Source organism: Panthera uncia (assembly GCF_023721935.1).
Source record: "Panthera uncia isolate 11264 chromosome B3 unlocalized genomic scaffold, Puncia_PCG_1.0 HiC_scaffold_1, whole genome shotgun sequence".
Lineage (NCBI taxonomy): Eukaryota > Metazoa > Chordata > Mammalia > Carnivora > Felidae > Panthera > Panthera uncia.
The window spans coordinates 42,945,597-42,972,188 of NW_026057582.1; the positions used below are offsets into that span (position 1 = coordinate 42,945,597).

The 26,592-nt window shown below is 41.6% G+C and overlaps 1 protein-coding gene across 1 annotated transcript in view; it reads right to left on the reverse strand.

The window, feature by feature from the left end:
* Positions 1-26,592, reverse strand: part of PELI2 (pellino E3 ubiquitin protein ligase family member 2) — a 208,744-nt gene that overhangs the window by 132,679 nt on the left and 49,473 nt on the right. Inside the window, exon 2 of the mRNA XM_049611552.1 lies at positions 8,223-8,352. Within this exon, the coding sequence (XP_049467509.1) occupies positions 8,223-8,352 (130 nt within the window). The remainder of the gene's footprint in view (positions 1-8,222; positions 8,353-26,592) is intronic.

Sequence of the window (26,592 nt, forward strand, 5' to 3'; positions counted from 1 at the left end):
ATATTTGGGCTATTGTGAATAGTGCTGCAATGAACACGAGGGTGCAGGTATCTCTTGGAAACGCTGTTTTCGTTTCCTTTGGATACACACCCAGAAGTGGAATTGCTGGATCATATGGTAATTCTATTTTTAACATGAGAAACTTCCATATTGTTTTCCACAGTGGCTACACCAATCTACATTCCCACCAATGGGGGAATTTACATTCCCAGTGTGTGAGGGTTCCCTTTTCTTCACATCTTCACCAACACTTACTTCTCATCTTTAGGATATCCATTTTAACAGGCATAAGGTCATGTTTCATTGTGGTTTTGATTTGCATTTCCTTGATCATTAGTGTCCTTGAGCACCATTTCATGTGGCTGTTGGCCATTTGGAGGTCTCCTCTGAAAAAAGGTCTATTCAAATGCTGTGCCCGTTTTTTTTTAATCAGTCTGTTTTGTTATCAAGTTGTAGGAGTTCCTTTGGATGTTAGACTTTGGATATTAACTCCTTATCAGATACAGGATTTGTAAATATTTTCTCCTACTCTTGAGATTGCTTCTCCATTTTGTTGACCATTTCCTTTGCTGTGCAGAGGCTTTTAGCATAGTGTAGTGCCACTCATTTATTTTTGCTTTTGTTGCCTTTGCTTTTAGTGTCAAGAAATCATCGCCAAGACCTAAGTCAAGGAGCTTATTCCCTATATTTTACTCTAGGATTTTATGGTTTTAAGTCTTATACTCAAGCCTTTAATCCACTTTGAGTTGATTTTTGTGTAGGATATAGGATAGGGGACCAGTTTCATTCTTTCGCATGTGGCTGTCCAGTTTTTCCAAAACATTTTATAGAAAAGACCAGCTTTCCCCCTTTAATTACTCTTGGCTCCTTTGTCACAAATAGACCATATATGTGTAGGTTTATTTCTGGACTCTATTCTGTTCCATTGACCTACATGTATGTTTTTATGGCAATACCATCCTGTTTTGATCACTATAAGGTTTGTGATATGGTTTGAAATCAGGAAGCATATCTCCAGCTTTGTTCTTCCTCCTCAAGATTGCCTTGGCTATTCAGGGTCTTGTGTGGTTCCATACAAATTGTTTATTCTACTTCTCTGAAAATTACTGTTGGAATTCGGATAGTACTGCTTTGGCTAGTATGGTCATCAATGTTAGCTTATGCTCATGGGTTAGAATTATTCTTTCCATTTGTGTCTTCAATTTCTTTCATCAACATTTTATAGTTTTCAGTGAACACATCTTTCACCTCCTTGGTTAAACCTATTCCTATTTTTTCTTCCTGATGCAACTGTAAATGAAATTGTTTTGATACCTGCATTTGTTACTGATTTTTGTATATTGATTCTATATATCGCAACTTTGCTGATTCATCTTCGTTCTAACAGTTTTTGGTGTAGTCTTCAGGGTTTTCTATGTATATATAATGTCATCTGCAAATAGATCATTTTACTTCTTCCTTCCCAGTTTGGGAGACTATTTCTTTTCCTTGCCTAATTGCTCTGCCTAGGACTTCTAGTACGATATTCAATAAAAGGATCCTGAGTGGGCATCCTTGTCTTACTCCTGACCTTAGAGGAAAAGCTTTCAGTTTTTCAGTTGACTATGAGATTAGCTGTGGGCTTGCCACAAGTGACCTTTATTATGTTGAGGTACATTTCTCTGTAGCCAATTTGTTGCACATTTTTAGTCATAAATGGATGTTGATTTTTTGGTTTTTTTCCCCTTAATCTTTGAGATCATCCTGCAACTTTAATTTCCTATTGTTAACGTAGTTTATTTGCTGATTTGCAAAAGTTGAATCATTCATTCTTGCATCCCAGGAATAAATCCCACTTGATCATGGTGCATGATCTTTTTACTGTACTGAATTCATTGACATTTTGAGAATTTTTACATCTGTGTTCATCAGGGATATTGCCGTGTAATTTTCTTCTCTTATAGTGTCTTTGGTTTTGGTATCAGGGTAATGCTGGCCTTGTAAAAGGGAGTTTGAAAGTATTCCCTCAATTTCTTGGAAGAATTTGAGAAGAATGGTTATAAAGTCCCCTTTAAATGTTTGGTAGAATTCAGAAGTGAAGTCATCTGGTCTTTACTTTCAATTAGCAATCAAACCCCTCCACAATCTCCTTAATAGTAACTGGCCTGTCCAGATGTTCTATTTCTTCAGGATTCTGTCTCAGGCTGTATTTCTAGGAATGTATCCATTTCTCCTATGTTGATCAATTTGTTGGCAAATATTTGTTCATGCTAATCTCTTATTATCCTTTTTATTTCTGGGGTAGCAATTGTAATGTCTTCCTAATTTTGAGTCATCATTTCTTGGGGAGTCTAAAGATCTATCTTTATCTTTTCAAAACACTAGCTATTAGTTTGGTTGATCGTTTGTCTTTTTTCTATTTGTTTTGGCTCTGATCTTGGCTATTTCTTCCCTTCTACTGACTTTGGGCTTAGCTTGTTGTTCCATTTCTAGTTCACTGAGGTATAGGGTCAGGTTGCTTGTATTTATATTTTGTTAAAATAATTAAGCTGTATTCCCTTCTGTAAGTACACACTATTTTAGGTTTATATTCCTGTATAGTACACAAAGATATTCTAGGCTGCAGTGGATTACTAGTTTTTTTTTTTCAGATTCAGAATGTTCATGTTGATGTGATCTAGAAGGATAAAACTTACCCACACCTTGTTGCTCCTGTACAATAAAATGAAATTCTTGAACTTATAAACATCAAAACACCAGACGCCACGAAACTCAAGAATAGTCCGTTAACAATGAAAGAACACAAAGGTAAAAAAAACAACCCACTAGTTAAAAGCTGCATTAAATAGTCTGAGGATAATGATACACAGATGACTCCTATGGCACAGATGTCTGCGGCTTCCTAATAATTGCACAGCAGAGAGATGCCACCCACGGCACCAAGACCCAGGCTGTACAGACAGGATTTCAAGAGCAGACCCCACTACAGCCTACAAAATTAGCTTGAACGAATGAGTTACACTGCAATTTATATTACCACTTCTCATATTACTACTGTATTATTCATGGATACGGAAGAGTGTTAGTATCAACCAGGAGGGCCACTGCAGTGTGAACAACCCAAGAACAGTCCTGGCCGCAACAATCACATGAAATAGTTCTTCTTGCTTTAACACTGTCACTTGGAGACCTTTGATATTTTTCCATTCTGAAACATGCCAACTGGAACAAAATGATACTGTTACTTTTAAGAAGTAAAAATGCCCAAAACAGGAGATTTCAACAAAGCATAGCCTAGAAGGGAAAACCACGATGATGAGTTTTCCTCTGTAATGTTGCTAAATTTAAACCATGTTGCTACCAAAATAGTCACCACCATCACGACCCTATTTACCGATTAATTAAGAGCAAAACAGTTGTCCCACAACCTTAAAAGGAAATGAACAAAAATGGACTTAAATTCTTAGTCCTATTATATCATGTCCTCTAACTTTAAAAAAAAAAAAAAAAAAGAGGAAACAGTGAAGGGTGTTAAGTTTATTTATTGAGAGAGAGGGAGAGAGAGAGAGAGAGGCAGCAGAGAGGGAGGGAGACAGAGAATCCCAAGCAGGCTCCACATGGTCAGTGCAGAGCCTGACACGGTGCTAGAACTCACGAACCTGAGATCTGAGATCATGAGAACCTGAGCCAAAATGAAGAGTTGGATACTTCACCGAGTCACCCAGGCACCCCTCAATGTTTCCTTTAACAAAAAACCCCAAATCTCTGTTCCAGATCTCTCTGCTCTCCTGGCTAACTCCTCCTAACCCCTCACCTCCAAGCTCAGGTGCCATGCCCTCAGAGGCCCTTCCCTGTCTACCCAATCCAAGCTCTTGCCCCCCCTCCCCCCGCCCACTGTCCTCACAGCTCCATCGTCTTTTCCTGCACTGCACTTCCCACAACATGCAGTTAGCATGTATTCACATGAGAACTTAGTGTCTGCCTCCTCACTAGACAATGTACTTCATGCAGACAAGGTTTGCACACTGCAGTATATCCAATACCTAGCATGATGCCTGGCCATAGAAAAGTGCTAGATAAATATTTTTTGAATAAATGAACAGTAAATAAATTGCTAAATGCCAAAAGCAAAACAAGACTTTCGGTTTTCTTTGAACACATTATATATTAGGTGAAGTATCTTGGAGTATTACTATTTCAAGAGCAAATACGCACACAAATAGAGATTACACAGAGATTACACAACAGTAGCACATATTTACCATCCTGATCTGACTTTGCTTGGACTGTGGCATGCATGGAAGACGGAGACCCCATTCTCCAGCAGCCACTACCATCAACAAAAGGGTACCTCCTGATACTCCACTGGGCTGTGGGGCAGAAGGAAGAAACAACATGGAATGTGAGCACTTGGCCTCTTGACTAACAATGGTAACACACCTACCCTTTAAGATCTCCTGTTTACAGCTCCAATCAAAGATGACCCTTTCACTGCCAGTATTGCACAATCAAATTTCAGGGCAGATAAACCACTACTGATTCAGGTCAAACAGCTTTTGTCAAGTTTACCACAGACCCTGGCATTCTGACAGGAAATGGGGTGAGCAAGAGGGAAGAAAACACAATACAGGAGGGCCTGGGAAGGGCCCAGAGGCAAGGACTCACCAGGAGGGCTAACCGGCAGGTACCTGAGAAAGGAAATCCAGGGTAAAGTTGACACATAACTGGAAAAGCCAAGTAGACCAACAACCTTGACAAGAGTAAGGATAGGCTAAAGGGCTAGAGGTCTTGAGATCAGGTAAGAAAGCCTATTTATTCACAGGTAGAATGAACTGGAGGGTATGGTCACCTTCAAGTGACAATGGACTACAAAGTGCACCATATCAGTGGGAAAAGTGCAAGTGATGGTCAAATTGGAAGAGGTAAAATATTATGACCCATGGAGGCCAATGCATGGTTTAGCAAAGGTCAGGGAGAAACAGATGGGACTAGGTACTAAGTCAGTGGAATATGCAGAAGAGTGGACTGCAGGTCAGGGAGGTCAGGGGAAGCAGGGTAATCAGCAGCTTACATCAAAGTAGACTTGAGGAACAGACTAGGGGTGCCTGGGTGGGTCAGTCGGTTGAGCGTCCAACTTCGGCTCAGGTCATGATCTCGCAGTCTGAGTTCAAGCCCCGCATCGGGCTCTGTGCTGACAGCTCGGAGCCTGGAGCCTGCTTTGGATTCTGTGTCTCCTTCCCTCTCTGCCCATCCCCCACTTGTGCTCTGTCTCTCACTCTGTCAAAAATAAGTAAACATTAAAAAAAAAAAAAAAAAGAACACACTGAAATGGAAACAGAAGGAAATCATTTTGAGTCCAATAAACTTGGAGAGATGGAAGAAAGGAAAAAGGCCATACCTGTGAAAAAACAGCATTCAGTTAAGGTGAGGCAGGAGGGGAAACATTTGAAGCAAAGGTTAAATATGTAAGAAACTTTGTCTAGGGGTCAGCAGAGCAGGTGGGAGGAGAGGCAGGCACAGCTGACCAGAAATGAGAGTTTGAGAGGGAACAGGAGTGAGGAATTTGTGAGCAAGGTGCTAGGCTCAGGTAGGGCGGAATACATTGCATGAGGCCCTCATTGTACAGATACCAGGATGAGTAACATGCATATAAGCAAAAGGCAGTAAGGGCTAGGTGATCAGCTCAGTGTGTCTGATCTACTCATCTCCCTTAGTCATAGCTGACTGACCCTGGCCAGGCCTCTCAGATTCCCTTTCCTGACAATTAAAAACCTCTAAAAGAGACAGAAGGTAGCTGGAGACAAGTCGCTTTACAACCCCCGTTAAACAAGACCCGCATTAACTCTTGTTCATACTCAGCAGAGCTGTCCCTATCCTAATCTTTAATAATTTCTCCAGTTTTGCTGTTTTTTTTTTTAAGCCACAATCATTTGTTGCTTATAACAGAAGTATCTTGTCTGATTCAGCATGGCTCCTGCCTATAGCCAACTCATTCATTTTATATATGAGGAAACAGAGGCTCTGAGAATGTATGATTTTCCCAGGTTACAAGACAAAGTTCCAATTTCCTCTTACTACTAGTAATGTAGACCATAAACACAGATTGAGACAGACAACTACCAAAAGATTCAGAATTTAAATAACTTCGGGTAAAATTCAGTTATAAAAAGTAAAACCTTTATGAAAAGTTAAACTGGAGCACATGGAGGTAGGAAGTGAATAAAGGAAAAGCCAGTGATCTTCCGATAGTAGCTACTGGAAGATCTAGTACATATTCCAGCCATATTTCATATTCTATCATAACATGAAGCCTGAGGTGGCGCCTGGGTGGCTCAGTCGGTTAAGCGTCCGACTTTGGCTCAGGTCATGATCTCATGGTTCATGGGTTCGAGCCCCGCATTGGGCTCTGTGCTGACAGCTCAGAGCCTGGAGCCTGTTTCAGATTCTGTGTCTCCCTCTCTCTCTGCCCCTCCCCCACTCACACTCTGTCTCTGTCTCTAAAATAAACAATAAAAAATTTTTAAAAATGAAGCCTGAGTAATCAAAGATTTCTATACATTTTCTTAAATATGTAAAGCCATGGTATCAATATAAAATCTAAGATTAAGGAAAGTAAAGTTACTGAGCTAGAGGAAGATCAACACACAGACAAATGGAAGGACCAGGTCTATAATATCAGAACTTTTTTGGCTTAAGAACTTTTGTCTTTAACAGTCTCTTATGGTTTGCCTCCCTCCCTGTTTTTATATTATTTTCCTCTGAAACACAAAGAACAAACTGAGGGTTGCTGAAGGGGAGGTAAGCAGGGGGATGGGCCTAAATGGGCAGTAAGGAGGGCACTTGTGATGAGCACTGGGTACTGTATGTAAGGGATGAATCACTGAATCTACTCCTGAAACCAATACTATACTGTATGTTAACTAATTTGAATGTAAACAAATGAGTTAGAAAAAAAACTTTGGTCTTGGTATCCTCCAAATATTTTTGCACTATCAAATACTTCTCATACTCATTAGCCTTCCAAGATTCTGTTATTTCACTTCCTCCTTTTCTCAGCATCTTTGTAAATCTGACTTCTTTTGTTTTCCTTATCAAGTGTCCTTCCCTTCATAAAACTTACTTTATTTCCCCTTCTCTAGCCAAGTTTGGCTGCTAAATAGTTATCTTTCCTGTTTTCCTAGTTGTTTCATATTTTCAGATCTAGCCATTCCCTCATTAATACAAGACAATCTTAACTGGTACATTCTAGCAAACTTTTTTCATGGCACTGCTTCAGAAACTCCTTCAGCAACAGGAGGTCTTTTAATAAAAAACATTAACAAAGGTCACCTGTTTCTAAGACTGAGTATCAAAACCACACATACTTCCACGAAGCTTTTCGATTCTCTCTGACCCACGGGTTTTCAGTAAAAATGGCAATCAAGTCGTATTTATTCCAGATGGTCCAAACCCATTATGATAAATATGTATTAGCCAATGCACCATATAGAAATTTCAGGTAAATCCAATTTTTCTAGAAAAAGAAACTATATTACACATTAAATAATTGAATTAAAAGAAAAAACTGTCCTATCTAAACAAGTAGAATATATTACCCAGAATGCAGGTTTCTCCCCATTTATAGATCAGAAAATCATAGAAAAATTAACATTTTATAGACTTCAAAGCTATGAGAAGAGATATAGTAAACGTCCTATGGCACTTAGCTCTGTTTACTTCCAATCTTTCTAATAATGACCCAAATTCCAGGTACATGTAGATTGTATAAAAACAGCTAGTGCTCAATAAATAGAAGGAAAATGACAAATCTTAGTGAGGTTCACGAAGACTTAACACAAAAACTAAGTTAAGGAACATCATTTATCTTTCAATACAACTATTCTAAAGTGACGTATGTTGGTTCCACTATATCCCAAGCAGTGATCCATCAGGGGGTAGCGGGATGGGAGGGGCTGCCCACCTCACCACTCAGGGGACATGTGGCAATGTCTGGAGACCTGTTTGGTTGTCCTAACAGGGGATGGGAGTGGGGATGTGCTACTGGCATCCAGTGGGTCAAAGCCAGGGATGTGGCTAAACATATAATATATAGGACAGCCCTTAACCACAAAGAATTATCTGGCCTAAATGACTGAGAAACTGCCCCACAGAGAAAAGAGACTGAAAGAAAACAGCAGTGACAACAAGAAGTACCAAAAGTCACCATCTGCCAAGGCCTTCCCAATTCTGTAGGAACCACCTACCTTGGACGCTTGTGGCGTGGATATCACATGGACCGTGCTGGGTTTGACTCCATTAGCCTTTGGCCGCTTATAGAGAGCAAATCTGCTTTTCCTCCGGCCGCGGTCTCCATTAGGTAAAGCACCATTGTACCTATAAACAAAGATGAAAGAGTTCATTTACTTGTAGACTTTTAAAGTTTTAAGAATAAAGGATGGAAAAAGGGGAGACACAGGGATGGTCATAAAAAGCTGCCCACTAAACACCCCATAGAAGGAACGGGCTGTAAAACAGACTTCAGCTGTAATGAAATTCAAATCACTTCCAGAAACTTAATTTAAGGGTGATGTACAAAGTAATTATAGGTTTCCTATTCTATAAAGTCAGACTCTTCAAATCTTTTTGGAAAGAGACAGTATAAATAAGCAAATGAGAATTCTGCAGAGGCTGTATTAGAGCTGGCTCAATTTAGCAAGTGTTGTTCTAATGGACCCCAGAGAAACACTCAAGAAATATTTTTAAATGAACTAGTTAGAAAATAGCATACTAATTAAACCTCATCTCTCACTCCCAAATCATGTTAATGTCTTTAGGATCTTTATTTGTAAGAAGACCAAATTTAGTTACTTGCAGTCTTAAGAGTTCTGAATTCTCTACATTCATTCCCATTGCTATTCGAACCGTATACGGTCAGGTAGGCAAAAATACTTGTGAAATCCGATTTTACGTTCGTCACAAGAGGGTTGCCCGTAAAGAGGCCCGGAAATAAAAAAAGAGGAGTTTTAGTCCAAACTGTCAAATAAGTTAAAAAGTCATCTGGAAAACAATGTTCTTAATGTAGCTCTCCCACATTAATACCTGAAGTTAATACCAGTGTTTAACATTTATTTATTTTTGAGACAGAGAGAGACAGAGCATGAACGGGGGAGGGTCAGAGAGAGGGAGACACAGAATCAGAAACAGGCTCCAGGCTCTGAGCGGTCAGCACAGAGCCGGACGCGGGGCTCAAACTCACGGACTGTGAGATCATGACCTGAGCCGAAGTCGGATGCTTAACCAACCAAGCCACCCAGGCGCCCCAATACCAGTGTTTAAAAGAAATGCAGGGGGCACCTGGGAGGCTCAGTCAGTTAAGCGTCCACCTCTTGGTTTCAGCTCACGTCATGATCTCATGGTTCATGGGACAGAGCCCCAAATAGGGCTCCATGCTGACAGCACAGAGCCTGCTTGGGATTCTCTCTCTCCCTCTCCCTGACTCATGTTCTGTCTCTCTCAAAATAAACAAACTTAAAAAAAAAAAAAAGAAAAGAAATGCAGGACTGCAGTTAGTGATTCTTTCAATTGTACTTCTAACTCGATTAAAAGGTCTCTGTAAGTTCTGACCAAGGTCTCATGTTGCCACACTGGCATGACTATTCTCCATCTCCTTCTTTGGAGAAGTTCCTTTAAAGAAGAGAATAGAAAGAAGGGAAGGGAATCTTTTGAGTTTTACATACATAGGACAGCTCCTTCAGAACACCAAAGTCAGGGAGAGCACATCTAGTGGCTCATTCCTCTCCTCCAAGTCTTACCTCTGTCTCTGTTGAGCCCCACCCAGAAGTACCTGGTGGCCAGTATGGCGAAGGGGACATCAGGCTCACTAACAGTAAGAGTTGGAACAAAGGGGTTTTTTGTTACAATTTGGTAGCTACAGTTTGAGGATGGATTTAAATTATCACTCGAAGTTATTCCTGCTGTGTTTTTAATCTGTTCCCATTTCCATCACAAAGAAACACGCGCTACATAAAAGTGTCTCCAGAATACAGAGATGATTTATTTCCAGTCTCCTTTTTCTGAGGCAAGATCAAAACATACATTGTTTTCTTACACGTGTTTGTGATTGCTACTTTAATGAATGTACCCATAAGAAAACCACCATTATAAACCCGCTTTGCTTTAACATATTTCCCAATCACTTAAATCAAGATGAATATTTTGTACTAAGAGAAACATGTGGAAATCAATTAAAGCTACTAGGGCTCTCAACAATTTAGAGGAATATTTTCACCACTGAAGCCTCAAGGCAAATGGTACAGGATCTGGCAGGATTTCCCGGGCCCCGTCGAGTCTCCCCAGCTCTCTACTGCATCTTTTAAGTGCACACTAAACCTAGCAAGAGCGTGTCAGATGCTTCTCGGGGATCCACTCACCACCACACTCCCTCCTCAGGCATCCATCCCTTAACTCCCTAAGGTGAGCCTGAGCACCACGCGTGAGTGAAATGGCCAGGCCGGCACCCTCCCCACCACACTGTCGCTGAATGGCTGGAGGTGGACAGCTGGCCCACATTGGCCAATGACCTTCTCATCCCAGAAAACACAACACTGACCCTGAGACACACCCAGCCAGTCTCTGCGGATGTCCAGGGCTGCAAAATCGAAGTGCACAAACTGTGGGGATGTCACAATGTGTCACATGATGAAGCAGCAGAGAAGTGAGGAATGAAGCAGATGAACGGAGACAGGCAACAACAAGAGATAGAGGATCCTTAGGGCTTCTAGTGACCCAGATGCATGCTGACCCTTGTTCGTGAAATTCTTTCTAGTTTCGGCTAACTCAGGTTGGTTTCTGCTACCTACAACACCAAAGTCCTATCTACCATAAAGGGGAGGATAAACCCGCAAAAAACAGACGTGTCATCTTACCATACGCAGAAATGTTTACGTTGCCCAAGCACGATACCTGCAGGTTAAGCAAACAGTAAGCCAGCCTACACACAGGTTACCTACTTACTCAATCCATCTAGACCATGCTCAGTAACAAATCCTACTGGAAATCGGAGGCATTTCCTATTGGAAATAGGGTACCAACGAGACAAGTTTCTAATTAGGTTAAGCTACATGGCGTTATGAATACTGAATGAATGACCAAGTACTAGAGCTACAGTGATGAGTATCAGTTTCCTTGTCTTCAGATCACTCCACTTAAAAGCAAAGAAAGGCATAAAAACTAGTGTGATAAGGTATGTAAACAACAAGATGCACTAGGGCACAAAGCACGTGGGAAGAAGCATGAAGGAAAGTTGCATGGAGGATACAATGCTTGAATGGCCTTTTTTGTTTGTTAAAATTTATTTTATTTGAGAGAGAAAGAGAACATGAGTGGGAAGAAGGGCAGGGAAGAGAGAGAGGGAGAGAGAGAATCCCAAGCAGGCTCTGTACTGTCAGCACAGCACCCAATGCGGGGCTCGAACCCACGAGCTGTGAGAGCATGACATGAGCTGAAACCAAGAGTCAGACACTTAACTGAGCCACGCAGGAGCCCCAATGCTTGAACGGCCTTGAAATGTGAACAACACTACAGGGGGAAGGTGGGGCAATACTATATACAAGGACAAGGAGTATAGGCAGTTCATTACTGTGAAAGCAAAGAGTTCAAGGGAAGAGAAGTAGTGGGGCGGTGGGGGGGGGGGGGGGCAGGGAAAAGGCAGAGGCCAGGTTACACAACAGCCTGGCACTCCATAAGGGGCATGGCTTTTTACCCTAAGGGGAATGGGGAGCTGGTAAGTTTAAGCAAAGGACTAACACAATTGGATATCAAGTCATCGCTAGGGCAGCACAGCGCAGGATGGACAGCCAGACTGGACTCAAGATGACCAGATGGCAGAAGAAGCCTACCCATATGGGAAGTGGAGCGGGTCACATAGTGGCCCCCAAGTCAATGGGACCATGTCCCAGACCTTTGTAAAAAGGGTCTTTGCAGATGTAGTTAAAGCCCTGGAGATGAAATCATCCTAGGTCACTGGAGGGCCCTAAACCCAAGAACAAGCATTTTCATAAAGAGACACACAGGGGAAGAGACAGAGAGGACCATGGGAACATGAAGGCAGAGACTGGGGCTAGACCCTCACAAACCAAGGAATGCGTGGAGCCTCCAGGAAGCAGGAAGAAGCAAGATCCTGCCCCCCACCCCCACCCCCTGGGCTCCTGGAGGCAGTATGGCCTTGCCTGCACCATGACTCCAGACTTGAGGCCTCCAGAACTGGGAGAATAAATTCTGCTCCCTTGAGCCACCATGTTGGTCGGAATTCGTCCTGATAGCCACGGGAAACTTTAACGGCCTAAACCCAAGCAGCAAGGAAAGGAACTGGAGGATTAGACAAAGCTTGCAGAGAGTTGTTTTCAGTGCTAAGTCAGCATGAGAATCACCAGGGAAGCTTTACGAACCTATGCACACCCAGGTCTCAAGAGATGCTGAGTCGGCAGTTCTGGTACAGGGCTCCAGGTGTGCACACTGTCAAAGTTCCACAGGGGACGTGCACTTGCAGCCACAGTTGAGCTCCTCGGTTCTGAAGACAAGTATCAATAGTATTTGGAGACCCATTTGGCTGCACGGAGGGAGGGACAGAGAAAGGTAATGGCATACAGGCTTCTGGCCTAGGCCAGGGGGATGGCATTATTAGGAAGACAAAAGGAATTACAGGGGTATCCCGGGAAAGACATGAAGGAGGCAAGAGAAGTTACAGTGTTTAATCAGTTAAAAGTCCAGTTCATAGAACAGAAATGTACTTCCATGATCTGGAACAGACTGGGTCATTGGTGACCTCACCCATCTTCAGAGTAAACAAGTAACACAAGCCAGCCCCTAGACCCTGGGTCTCCCTCTGAGCCTCCCCTCCCATACCACCTTCTCTTCACAGCCAAGAGAGCTCCTCGCCCACTGCCCTGCTTCTAGTGCTCATAGACTCTTCAATCCACTATCATCTGATCTTTGCCCCAAATCTAAAAGTACATTTGGGGATACCTGGGTGGCTCAGTCGGTTAAGTGTCCAACTCTTGGCTTCGACTCAGGTCATGATCTCACAGTTTGTGAGTTTGAGCCCTGCATCCGGCTCTGTGCTGGCAGTGTGGAGCCTGCTTGGGATTCTCTGTCTCCCTCTCTCTCTCTGTCCCTCCCCCCACGCTCTCGCACATGTCCTTTCTCTCAAATAAATAAACATAAAAAAATAAAAGTACATTTGGTCATGTGTCACGCCACCACCCTACTCAACCCCCACCCCACTCCAAAAGTCTCCCACTGGCTCTTGTATCAGAGTGGCAGATCAGAGATGAACACAGATGCCCATGACTTCTCCCAGTGAGAGGTGAGTCTAGTTCCCCCCTCCCTACACCTGCGCTGGCCTGCGCTGGTAAGGGACCTGCTTCCCAATAGGATGTAGAGGAAGTGATGTTCTGAGATTTCCCAAGCCAGGTCTGAAAGAGCCTCGCAGCTTCTGCCTGGGTCTTTTGTGAGCCTTGAGCCGCCATGGAAGAGACCTGGGACCACCATGTTGGGGAGGCCACACGTAGGGGCTCCAGTCAGCAGTCTCAGCAGAGCCCAGCCTTCCAACCACCCAGTTAAGGCGCCAGTCACATGAATTAAGCAGCCTTGGACCTTCCAGACCAGACCATCCCTCAGCTGACGATCACCAAAGGGTACCAAATGGGGCAGAAAAACTGCCCAGCTGAGCACTGCCTAAATTCCTGACCCACAGAACGGTGCAATAAATAAGATGGTTGTTGTATCAACCCAGTGAGTTGGGGGTAGTTGGTTACACTAGAACAAGCCCCAATACTCCCTTCTCCCTCCTCACAGCCTCTCCTTCATCCCCTGGTCTGTCAAGCACGGTCACCTCCTCCTGAACACCATCACATAATCTTCCCCTCCTACTTCCTGACTCCCCATCCAGACCAGGGAACATCAAGTCCGTCCCCACCACCTGGCACACTGCACAGGGCTCACAGGCACTGAAACCCACCCAGGGTTACTACATGACAAGACACGACCATCTTCTGTGTAATGGAGTAGAGCTAAAGATGTGATTCTGCCTACAAAGGCAAAAGGCTTCTTTCCAAGAAAGAAGGGCAGAATATCCCCTGGCCTGGCAAGCTCTTCAGCCAGTCAGTTTGTAGAAAGAATATTTCCAAGTGCTGCTGACACACCTGTTTTAGCTGCTTAACAGGGGCATTTTGATTCAAATCCACAAGTTGCTTTTCAAGCTTCCCATTAAAAAAAAAAAAAAATTCTGGAGACTTTAAAAACATCCACTTATTTAGTAAGCATGTGATGAAATCTTAACTCTTCACATACGCAGAGCAAATAATTGGTGTTAACAGTAAAAGTATTTGGATGCTGTGAAGGACAATGAAAACCCTGTTTAAGAAGCCTCACAAATTGAGGGTTTTCCCTGGATTAAGATTCAGAGTTCGAATATTTTCCGTAGTAAGTGCACAGCAAATGCTTTGTGCCAAGAAACTCAGTGAGGGAGGTGTTATCACTCCCAGTGGACAGAATGGCTGAAACACAAACTTGCACAGCTAGGAAAGGACAGGCTGAACCTGAATCCACACCTACTTTTGTCTGACTCCAAGCGTCATTCCTTCCAGTAGACACCGACAATTTTTAAATTCAAGGCATTTCTTGGCACACAACACAAAGATGCAGTCTTAAGATGCCTACCACCTAAAAATGCATTCGTCAAAAAGAATTTTCTATGGGAAATGGCAAGAGACGTGTGCTAGAGGCTACCAGTTACATTTTGGAGGCATCACGTTTGATCTCGACCAGCCTGAGCTCAGAGCAGCATCCACGTGGAAACAGGGAAGAAGATGTGGGGTACACAAGTGGAGGCATCATCAGCATTACAGAACCACATTCCAGAAGCAGCACGGCTTCCCACTGCCGCCTGAACGCTCTGCCCTCTCTCGAAAGCAACATTTCTGTCACTTGCACAGATCAATCACAAGCACCTACTACAACCAAAGGAGGCTGTACAACGCAGATGAACACGTCAGTGACCCCACAGGTGAGAGACGTGAAGGCAGGGCACACAGTCTGATAAACTCTTGCACTGTGGCACCTGCTTCGACAGAGCACACACTAACTCACCATGAGAGTGAATGCACCAGTGGAACTGTAAGAAAATGCACATAAACCAATTAAATGCCTGACACCAGCCTGACATTATTAGGGCCTCGCTCATTATTTCATCTGTCATAACGCATCTGGATTTGCCTTGCCCGAATGAACTTTATATATAAAGCCCTGGGACCCAACAGCGTTTATTTCTCTGTGCCTAACAAATACCGTAGGGTTACATAAATAGATGTTCATTTCTAGCCAGAGAACTAATTATGACAGCACTGGAACAGTGTATCCCCTCTGGTGATAACCTGCTGCTTTTTAAACATCAGTTCATTCAGAAAATCTTCCTGGGCTTGGCCTTAAAATGAGAATTTTCAACGCCCCACTTCTGGCTGGAAAGGGTCTTTGCCTCAAGTAGCTACTTAACGTTCAATCAATATGAAACGAATATGTTCACTCAAGAATGCATCCCGAGTAGTACCTGGGGGAGGGAGGGCAGGAGGGGGAGTCAGGCCTCAGGGCCAGAGCCTAAGGGGCTAAGGGTACTAACCTTAAGGTACTTGCCTCTTAACAGAGTCAGGCAAAGGCAGACAAGGTAACAGAATTGGAAAATAATACTGACAAACGCTGCTGAAATTGAGTTAGAAAACAATGGGAAAAAATGAATCCAAACATTAAGTTTTGAACCTGGACAGTGACAGGTCTTGCCACGCCCTACACATGGGATGGGACTCATGGAACCTTTAACGGTTGTCTGCTATAGCTGACCTGTGTGATGGCACAGGTTCATCTTCCATTTTTCTTACACCGTTTTGGTGGATGCTTTTGAGAAGTTTCCTTTTTAATGTTTTAATTTTTTTTGATGTTTATTTTTGAGAGAGCGCCGAGCAGGAGAGGTGCAGAGAGAGAGGGAGACACAGAATCTGAAGCAGACTCCAGCCTCTCAGCGGTCAGCACAGAGCCCTAAGCAGGACTTGAACTCATGAACCATGAGATCGTGACCTGAGCCGAGGTCAGATGCTTCACCAACTAAGCCACCCAGGCGCCCTGAGAAGTTTCCTTTTCATATGCACAAGCCTCTTCAACTCCACGTGGTCCCTTCAAACTGAGGAGGGGCTCAATGAAACAGTCACCACATTAGTGTGGACATAGTGATGGGGGTGCAGGGATCACCAGCAATTCCAGCTGCAACCCTTTTCCCATCCTGTGCTGTGAACTTACTGAAGATGGGCCTGTTCCTTCAGCTACGAAGACAGCAACACAAAATTACAAATTTTAAAAAGATTCCTAAGCCTCTTTCAAGCGTTTCAAGTATATAAGGGCACAGAAAGCATTACACACAACTAAAATACCGTCCTCTTGTCTAAGGAAGGTGACTGTTTCAGCCATTACTGACACAACTGTCTTTTATGGCCGCCACACTTCCAAAAGCCTCCCAAATCTTCACGACAGCTATATTTTCAGAGGTTGCCTTTTCTTATCTGGAGGTGTTTTAGCTTCCGCATACCAAAATATTTCCCAAAGTGAAATATTAAAAAGTTTTTTATAACAGGAACACAATACTACCCCCACACCGGGAGGTTTTTAGGCTGTTCTTCCTGGGTTTGTACACCCACACGCCCCTTGCAGCAAGAAGTATGGGGACGGCCATCCTGGCCCTGCATCTAATCCCACAGGGGACTTTGCACAAGTCCTGGAACTTCTCAGAACCTCACTTTCCTTCCCCATAATGTAGGAAGGCAGAACATTCTATGGTTTGGATTCTGCTGCAGCGTGCTAGGAGAGGAGCTCAGGAGAGGCATGGCCCCAGCCTCCCTGTGCCATTGCTCTTTCTTGCATCCATCCCATTCCTGTGGACTCTAGAGGGTCACCCCTCCCTATGTGCTCCCTCCTCCAACCAGGCCGTTCAAAAGCAACCAACGTGCACAGCAAATCCAGTCTACCTAAAAAAAATGTTCTTTTCATAAACCATTCCTTTATCATCTCCTACTCAGCCATTTGCTCCTTTGAGGTATTTCTCCTCCCTTTTTCATCAAATTGATTAAATCCACAAGTTGTATTTCGTTTTTTGGTTTTTTTTTTTTTTTTTTTTTTACTGTATTGAATCTTTGCTAAGTATTGCTGGGGGGTCAACAGCAGAACATTTTTCATTGAATAAAGATACGCAAAATGTCGGGAATAGGGAAAACTTGTTACTCTTACAAGATCTAAGACTACTTCTTTTATTCGGTCATGGCTCCAACAGTCCAAACACCTCCAATTAAATATGTATTAATCTTACTGCTTTACAGAGAATCAACTGTTTAACTTATAGGTGAGAATTAAAGTATTACTCTTCAGTGATTTGATCCCTAACAGAGAAAAGATCACAAAGAGGGGAAAAAAAAAGTGTGGCAAAAAATGGATTTGATATAGTACAATTTGAGATATTGTACAATTTGAGAACCAGGTAAAGATTCATCTTATTCTTGAATGAGTACCATCTTACACTCTACACCCCTTTACGTATTTCGCCATTTTGGAAAAACAGATTAAATCCCAAACGTTCATTCTTCGTCACTTTAACATTTGCTTATTTTAGCCTCTCGTCACCTAAATTAAGATGATCAGGTGCATAAATTGTACATGGTAGACATGAAAGAAGACACGCCCTTAGCCATGACTTTATAGCTCCAGTTAACTGCCTTGCCCTGGACGTGGGGTTGGGCCATGTGACTTGCTTTGGCCAATGAATGTTAACAAATGTGATGCAAACAGGGGCTTGAGATGTGCTTGGTACTTGAGATTATCTTCTGGCATCTCTGACATGGCCATAGGAAGACTATGCCCCAGCCAGCCTGCCAAGGAGAAGGAGAGACACTTGGAGGAGATCCAAACCACATATATGCAGCATGAAGCAAAGCCACTCCATCACTGCCTAAAGCAGAGCCGTCTCAACCAACCCACGGATTCATGACAATAAATGATTATTGTTTTAAAAGGCACAGAGTTTGGGGATGACCTGTTACACAGCATTATATGGCAAAAATGAAATGATGTTCTGAATTTCAAAAGCAAATTAAGTAGCTCCCTCAGTACCTAAAGACTTTGGGCTAAAGACACATAAACCATCAAATATATGCCCAAAGTTTTATATATAAAGACTCTCTCATTCTGAAGGAAGATAAGAATTCCAAATGTGTCCCTTTTTAAATTAGGAAAAAAAATTTTTTTTAATGTATACTTTTTAATGAGGGGAATCAAATATCAAATTCTAGGTCTTCAATAAATTATGTCAATCAAAAGCTGTGGTCCCTCAAGTCAGCTACATGCGTATATAAAGATCTTAGTCTCTAAAATTCAAATTTAGACATAAAAGAATTAGTAATTTTATCCTATCTGGCAGAGCACGGATTCTTTTAAATCTGTTCATATACAACTTCCACCATAGTAAGAGCCCTCTAAAAAGTGAACATCTCAAACGTTGCCTAAAAAGGGAGCATCTGAAACTAGCATTGGGCCCATCATCTAACATGTACTAAAGCTATGGGCATTTCAACTAAAGAACTTGACGTACAAAGAGTTTATAACTGGTCTAAAGAATTAAAGCCAGAAACTGAAACTAGCATTGCAATCTTTTCTGTATAATACAGATAAATAAGTTCTAACTATTCTTAATAACTAAAATAATTACTTACAATCTCTTTTCCTTTTTTAAAATTTTGCGAAGAATCACACTAATCTATCCTTTACTAATGTATCCTAAACAAATGTTTACCGTAAACCTTTAGCAAACGCACCTGAATTTAGAAATTCCTAGAAATATAGGCGTGTCAGAGCAAGACACCTAACTTTTGAAACCTTGCTGGCCAATGCCTTGATGATTTAAAAGATACATAATTGCTACTGTGTGTAACAACTAAGTTGAAGAGGATTATACAATATATTCACTCGAATCAATTACCCATGACAGAATGAGGGGAATGAATGGTTTACACCAAATATAAATACTTTAATGGGCTGCAAAACATAAACCCAATGGTGGCTTTACCTCATGCATATGGAGACTACATGGAGAACCTTTCACATAACTTTTTTAAAAGATTTTTTTTATTTCTAGAACACCTGAATATAAGAGTTGCAATACAAGATTGGAAAATATTAGTATATAAAATCAAGTTTATTTCAAGAAAATGAAAGCACTGCCTAAAGTCACATTTTTGAAAAGCAGTAGTAGGTGGATCAGGTCAGTTACACAAAAGGACTTCTGAGCAGCTGTGGTGAATGATTTTATAACAACCAACCTTCAATGCTATAGAAGATGATCTAGAAGTTAGTTTTGGTTTGGCATATTAGCCCATCAACTACAAAAGGAAAAACTTCACATTCACCAGGAAAATATATTAACTTGTCAATACCACAAATACGATGTTTTAAGTGGATACTAGGAGTCAGTCAATGCTCAGGTACATAATCTGAATACAGGGAGTATCTTATCAAGAATTCAGAAATTAGAACTTCGAGGTTTCCATCCCAAATCTCCCAACTTACAAATTCTTAAAATCTAATATTTCTTAGGATATTTCTAGCCATATTAGAGAGGCACAGTTTGAGAGCTACAAGTGACCTCCGATATATCCTGACTCATTGTACAGATCTGCATTATCCACTATAGCACCATTAGCCGCATACAGCTATTTACATTTTAACCGGACGTAAAAATTCAGTTCTTCATGCTAGCCATATTTCAAGTGCTCAACAGCCAGATGTGGCCGGTGTCCACCCTACTGGGCAGCAGGGCTTTGGAACCTTTCCATCATCACATAAGCTTCGACTCGACAGTGTTGGAATAGATGTTCAAGTCAAATCAAGAAGCATCTTTGAGGCACTTAGCTAGGTTGGTAGTAGGTTCCTGAATCTTCGTTCAAATTCTGCCTTTAGGATTTCTAGAATTTAAGTTTTGGACATTGTTTCTAAGAGTTCCTCAGAATAGGGCCAAGGTCTTCCAGACTCCATCTTCCTGCTTGAAGAAGAGGTGTTTCTATCTGGTAATTAAGAAAATGTCCTACTGCCTTTGAGGGAAAGCAAAGTTTCTGGCATCAAAAAAAATGTATTTTGCTTGAGGCCTAAGCATTTTCTCTAGGGACACATTTTGGAATATGCAATGGAAGTTCTCACGAAGTGTGATTCACTTACAAAAATTCACTGTATAAACAACTTCCAAATTCAGACTTCATATAGATACCGAAAAGGCATTTGATAAGTTTATTACAGATTGATGTTTTTAAGAGCCACAAAGAACATTTCCTTCCCACAATTATTTAAAAGTAAAACAGTAAAAGCATTTGTATTAAAAATCAGAAATAAAATAAGGATGATTATTACCATCTTTACTAAATACTGTTCTAAAACTCCTTGCCTAACTAAAAACTTGAATTGAGTATTAACTGTAGGAAAAGATATACAACTTAAGTGGTATTGCTGTAGTAATTAAAACAGATTACTTGAGAACAAAACCCACAAACCAATGGAACCAAAGAAATATTCCAGAAATAGAATCTTGACTACATAAGAAAGTAATAGAAGATGAAGAAAGGTCTGTAAGTCAATGGGAAAAGTTGGATTATTCAGTGAATTGTGTACGGAAACCGACTACTTTAAAAGGAGAAAAAAAAAAAAAAAAGTGTTGCGCTACATGTTCCCCTCCACCACAAAATTCTGAAATACTCAACAAATAAATGAACAATAGTCATAAAACTAAAGAAATCAAAGCTGATCACTGGTTCAAGGATACGAAAAATAATGTTCTACATATAGTGGAAAAAATTACAAAGAAAAGGACAAGTACACTTAAATATGTAAAAATCTGAAATTCTGCACAACAATTATAAGAATACACATCCAAAGCTAGAAAAAAATATTGGCAATAATATGACAGAAACTTAATACCTTTACTAGATAAATGTTTTTAGAAGGAAAAAACAGACATTCCCCTAGATACATAATAGAAAAATAAAGAACATGAATAGAAACTTCAGAGAAACAAACAATGGCTAATGAACACTTTTTAAATGTTCAATCTCATCAGTAATCAAAGAAATGCAAATTAAAATTATTATCTGCTGGGGCGCCTGGGTGGCTTAGTTGGTTAAGTGTCTGACTTCAGCTCAGGTCATGATCTCACTGTTTGTGAGTTCAAGCCCCACGTGGGGCTCTGTGCTGACAGCTCAGAGCCTGGAGCCTGCTTCAGATTCTGTGTCTCCCTCTCTCTGTCCCCACCCCCCGCCCTCCCCCGCTCACCTCTGTCTCTCCCTCTCTCTCAAAAATAGACATTAAAAAATTTTTTAAATAAAATTATTTGCCAGTAAAATTACCAAACTGTTGAAATGACCTCTTGTCACTAACACACCTCTGGTGAGAAGGTTAATTGGTATAATTTCTCTGTAAAATAACTTAATGTGTATCAACATGCTTACAAAAGTACTCATGTTCTTTGACCTAGTAATTCTATTTTGAAAGATCTATTCTCTGAACATAATTTTGAAATGCGAGTTTTATGCACAAAGATGTTAATTATGTCATTATTTATAATGGCAAAAACTGCAAGTAACCTAAATATTCAATCATGGATTAAGTAGATCCTATAATTCTACATGATGAAATTGTATTTACCACAAATTAATAGTGATGAAAAAGGATTATAAAAACCAGAATACAAAATGTACATATGGTATCTTTAATATGTTCAGTTACTTAATATTCCTAGAAAAAATTGAAATATACCAATACATTAAATGATTACTGCTAGACAATTATATATTTTTTATACTTTTATATACCTCCCAAAGGGCTATGTTGAACATATTTTTTTAAATCAGAATGAAACGTTTTAAAAAGCATATAGTAAATAGGGTAGCCTCATATTATTTGATACAGTATTGATAAACTTAGATCTGAAACAAGACCCATAAATTTCAAAAAATTAAAAAAATAAATCAACCCTGAAGATGGGAAGATTTAAATTTATACTCAGTAGAAGGCCACAAGGTATCTTAAATTGTTACAGTGGTCACATTCACAAATACCACGTGTTCATGGATTATCTCTAGCACACAAATTGGACTTGGTTCTTCCACAGCTGGGCAAGTGGTTACTCTACAAAAAAACCCTTTGCACCTATCATTCTCATATTTAAGTTAAGAAAATCTCAAGTTCAGGGCTCCTGGGTAGCTCCATTGGTTGATTCCGACCTCGGCTCAGGTTACATCATGGGTTCGAGCCCCTCATCGGGCTCTGTGCTGACAGCTCAGAGCCTGGAACCTGCTTCAGATTTTGTGTCTCCCTCTCTCTGCTCCTCCCCTGCATGTGTGCCCTCTCTCAAAATTAAACATTAAAAAAAAAAATTTTTTTTTAATTCTCAAGTTCTCTACTTCTATACATACTTAATTCTTTTATGTAGAATCTTAATCAAATTTTTGCCTTTCATAAATTACTATTAGAGCATAAAAATGGCCTCTAGGGCCTAAGACATAGGCCTTTGAAAATTTTAAATCTGAAGTCTGCTCCTGGATTAACTCTTAGAAGAATAGAATTCTCAGCAACACTAATCAGGCAACACTTTTCCTGTCTCTCACCTGTGACCATTTTCCTGATACTTTCTCTGCAGATGAACAGGGAAATGGGCTTAATAATTACACCCTGACAGATAACAAGTAAGAGCAGGAACTGCAGGCAACTCATGGAATCAGAGCCTGGTGTGTATATTATATTAAACTTGGAGGTTGATCAGGAATTTTCCTCCTGCCAAAACCAGTATATACAGAACCCAGTCTTCCATGATAGTTACAGCAGCACTACTCAAGCCAAGAAATCCAAAAGTTCATTTCCAAGTTTGTCAAGCAAACCAAAGAAAGTCAGGCAGGCTCCTCTGCTGCCATCCTTCTCGCAGCCTTTAATATGCTACTATGCCCTGCGAATCTCCATGTGGCACACACAGCAAGTGGTATTTCCCAAGATCACTTAACCTCGAGTCCCACTGTCATGGCACACACGTAACTGTTTCCAGAACCATGCTCTCAAGTTCGGGAGCTGCCAAGGTCGGTGTGTAGACACCCCATGCTGCTCACGGTTACCACAAACACATGAGAAGGCCGGGAGAGAAGAGTGGGGTTCCAAGTAGCCACATTGCATATTAGCTTTCCCAATTAATACACAGTTTCTAATTGACATCAATTATAAATCTGTTTCAATACAGGAAACATCCCTTTATAGCCATCATTTTACTACCATAAAGGAAGAATGAATGCTCCAATTAGAAGTTAATATGGTCACAAATGCAACGTTTCCTTTTAATTTACTTTCTTGGTATATTAATGACAAGCTACAGTAAAAAGAGGAGCTAGAAATGAAAAATGGAGGTCAAAAACCACAAACATGGTCATCAACCTTTCTCGTACTGACCCAAGGGAGGCCTAAGCAAGACCTGTACAGGGCAAGAGCCTACAAGTTCCTGGGACCTACAGTAATGACAACAATGCTCTGGCTTCCCAGAAACCTCCTGTAAGGAGGCCGGTGCGGAAGCCCCAAGCCTCAGTCTCTGGTTTTCCTCCCATGGAGGACACCGGGCGGGTCCCTCCATACTCATCTCCCTCCCTCCTTTTAGTGAGATCATCACAATCATGGTCCTGTACACAATGCTTCCTTTGTGCCAGGTGCTGTCCAAGGTGCTACATAGACTAACTCAAGGTAATCCTCACCACAACCCTGTGATGTGGGTGCTCCTATTACTCCCATTTCTTAATGTTTATTTAGAGAGAGAGATTGAAAGAGAGAGAGAGAGAACACATGTGGGGGAAAGGCAGAGACAGAGAATCCCAAGCAGGCTCCCACAAACCATGAGAGCATGACCTTAGCTGAAATCAAGAGTCAAATGCCTAACCGACTGAGCCAACCAGCGCCCCTACCCTCATTTTAAAGACACACACACACACAAAAAAAAAAGCCACAGAGAGGCTAAGCAACTTCCCCAAAGTCTCAGTGTCATTCAGTGGCAAAGCTAGAACCCCTTGGTTTCCCTTGCTGCTGGTTGTGGTTATGTGACTGTTTGGGACAGCAAAATAGGACCATAAGCAATGCAAACAATTTCTGGCTCCTCTCCTTACAGTGGAGACCACTCTCCCCGACCTTTCTCTTCCCTGAGGGCTGGAACATGGCCAGAAAATAGGACAGCCTGTACAATGTGAGACCAAGTCTTTGAGTAATAAAAGAAAAGGGACCTGGCCTCCTAAAGGCCCCTAGGAAGTACACTCATCATGGACAGCTCAATGGTGGGCTATTTCAAGAGAGAGGAAATAGCTATTAGATTTCCAGCTTTGTTATTTTAGATATACAGTAAAATCTTGGATTGCAAGTATCTTGTTCTGCAAGTGTTCTGCAAGACAAGCAAACATTTCTAATCAACTGTAACTTGATAAACATGCAACGTCTTGCAATACCAGTAGTACGTGATGCCAAACATCACCTGATCATAACTGAGCCAATGGTTCCCTCTCACTGTGGACTGTGGGTGACCATCAATGTAATGTCACATTTCTGCAAAATCCTCAGAAGGAGGCAAAAGTAAGTGTCACTGGATAAGTTCCTTGTTAAAGCTGCATGAAAAAAAAAAAAAGATTCCACTGAGCCAATAGATAGCAGTGATTCATTAGTGACAGTCAAAGTCATCCTACACAATAACCCTCCCCTCTCTGTCTCCCTCACGCCAGCCACGAAGGTTTTCAAAGTAAGTGCAGGTTAATTTTTAATATTTTGTATTTTATTACTTTGTATTACAGTAATTATTAATTATTTATTAATTGCTACTTATTTAATATGAATATTTTGGGGTTGTGGAATGAATCATCTGAGTTTCCATTATTTCCAATGGGGAAAATTGCTTTGACATACAAGTGCTTTGGATTATAAGCATGTTTTCAGAATGAATAATGCTCACAAACCAAGGTTTTACTGTGTTTTGGAGTATCTTTAAGAGGAACTTTATTTTGTTTTTAGCCCAAAATTTGTTCCACTTTCTTAAATAAGCTCTACTAGTAATTTTTTTCTCAATAACTTGGTTCTCAGCTTTGATCCAGATAATAGCTATAACTCATTAAACACTTACTTGACTCTATTCTAAGCACTTTACATGTATCAACTCATTTAATCTCCTTCACAAGACTGAAGGGGCATGGGGCTTGTTAATATCCTCATCCCATAGATGAGAAACTGAGGCACTGGTTAGGCAGCCTGCACACCATCACAGAGCTGGGGTGAAAATCCAAACACTCTGATTAAGTCCTGGCTGAACAGGTACATTCCATTGGTTGAGGTAAGGTCAAGTTCATGCGACATGTTTAGCAAGTGCAGTCCCCTGAGACAGATACACCATTTACAAAACAGTGCTGTTCTGAAACAGGTCTGTGTCCAGTGCTAAGGGAGTGCCAAGGACGGAGCACCTGGGTCAGTTAAGCATGGGGTAAATAGGAACACCGAACAAAAAGGTTCACAGAGAAGGAAACCGTAGAGCAATGCATAGGATAGGAAGCGCAAAGGCCCCCAGTAAACAGAAGAAGAGGGCAGGGAGAGACAGAAGGGACTGTATATGCAGAGGCTATGTGCCCCTGAGCTCCTGCAGCTTCTGAGTTACCGAGACGCTTCAAAGAGGCCACACACCCCACACTGCGGGTGTGGGCTGCAACACCACCGGAGCCTCTAGCCAGCAGCACCCAATTTACCTTCAATCTCATTTCACCTTTTCTTTCTAAGCTCCAGCTGTAAATGTGACAGAGGTGTTGGCACCTCTCATTTTCTTAAGTCCTTAATGTCCAAAAGGTAATCTCATTTCATCTCCTTCAACTTCAGTCTTACCTGTCAAGTCTGAAGCAAACTTTGGGATCTCCACTGCTGCCAAGAGTCCACTCTGCTTTTTGAGACAGAAGGTGGCCGGCCAGCCACCACTGGAAGGCAGCCACAAGGGAGGCCAGGCCTCTGTGACGAGTCTTCAAGTTAAATTTGGCTTCCTTACCTTGTGTACCCAGTGTCCGTATCAAGTCTTTTCAAACAACACAAGTAAGTCTTTTCCCTTTCCTACCGGACAGCCTTTTAGATATTTAGAATTGTGGAAATAAGAGATCGTAAAAGACTTTTCCAGGTATTGTAAATACCTTGAAATACATAAAGATATTTAGACTTTCTTATTGATGTAAAATCTTTACTCCCAAAATTCATTAATAAACATGCCACTGAATGAGCAGACCTACGCCAGCCAACTCCATCTTGTTCTGTGTCCTCCATCTTGAGTGACTATGTCCCCGACATGGCCCCATTTCCGGGAAAACCGCAGAAACCTCTAGACCATGCCTCCTCCCCTTGAGTAACCTCCCGCTCACCCGTTCAAACTTCCCGATCAAAACACGCCCGGCAACCTGCATAATGGGACTCTGGCCCTTCCCCGGCCAATCGGCGGAGGCCACGACCCCTCCCCGGCCAATCGGC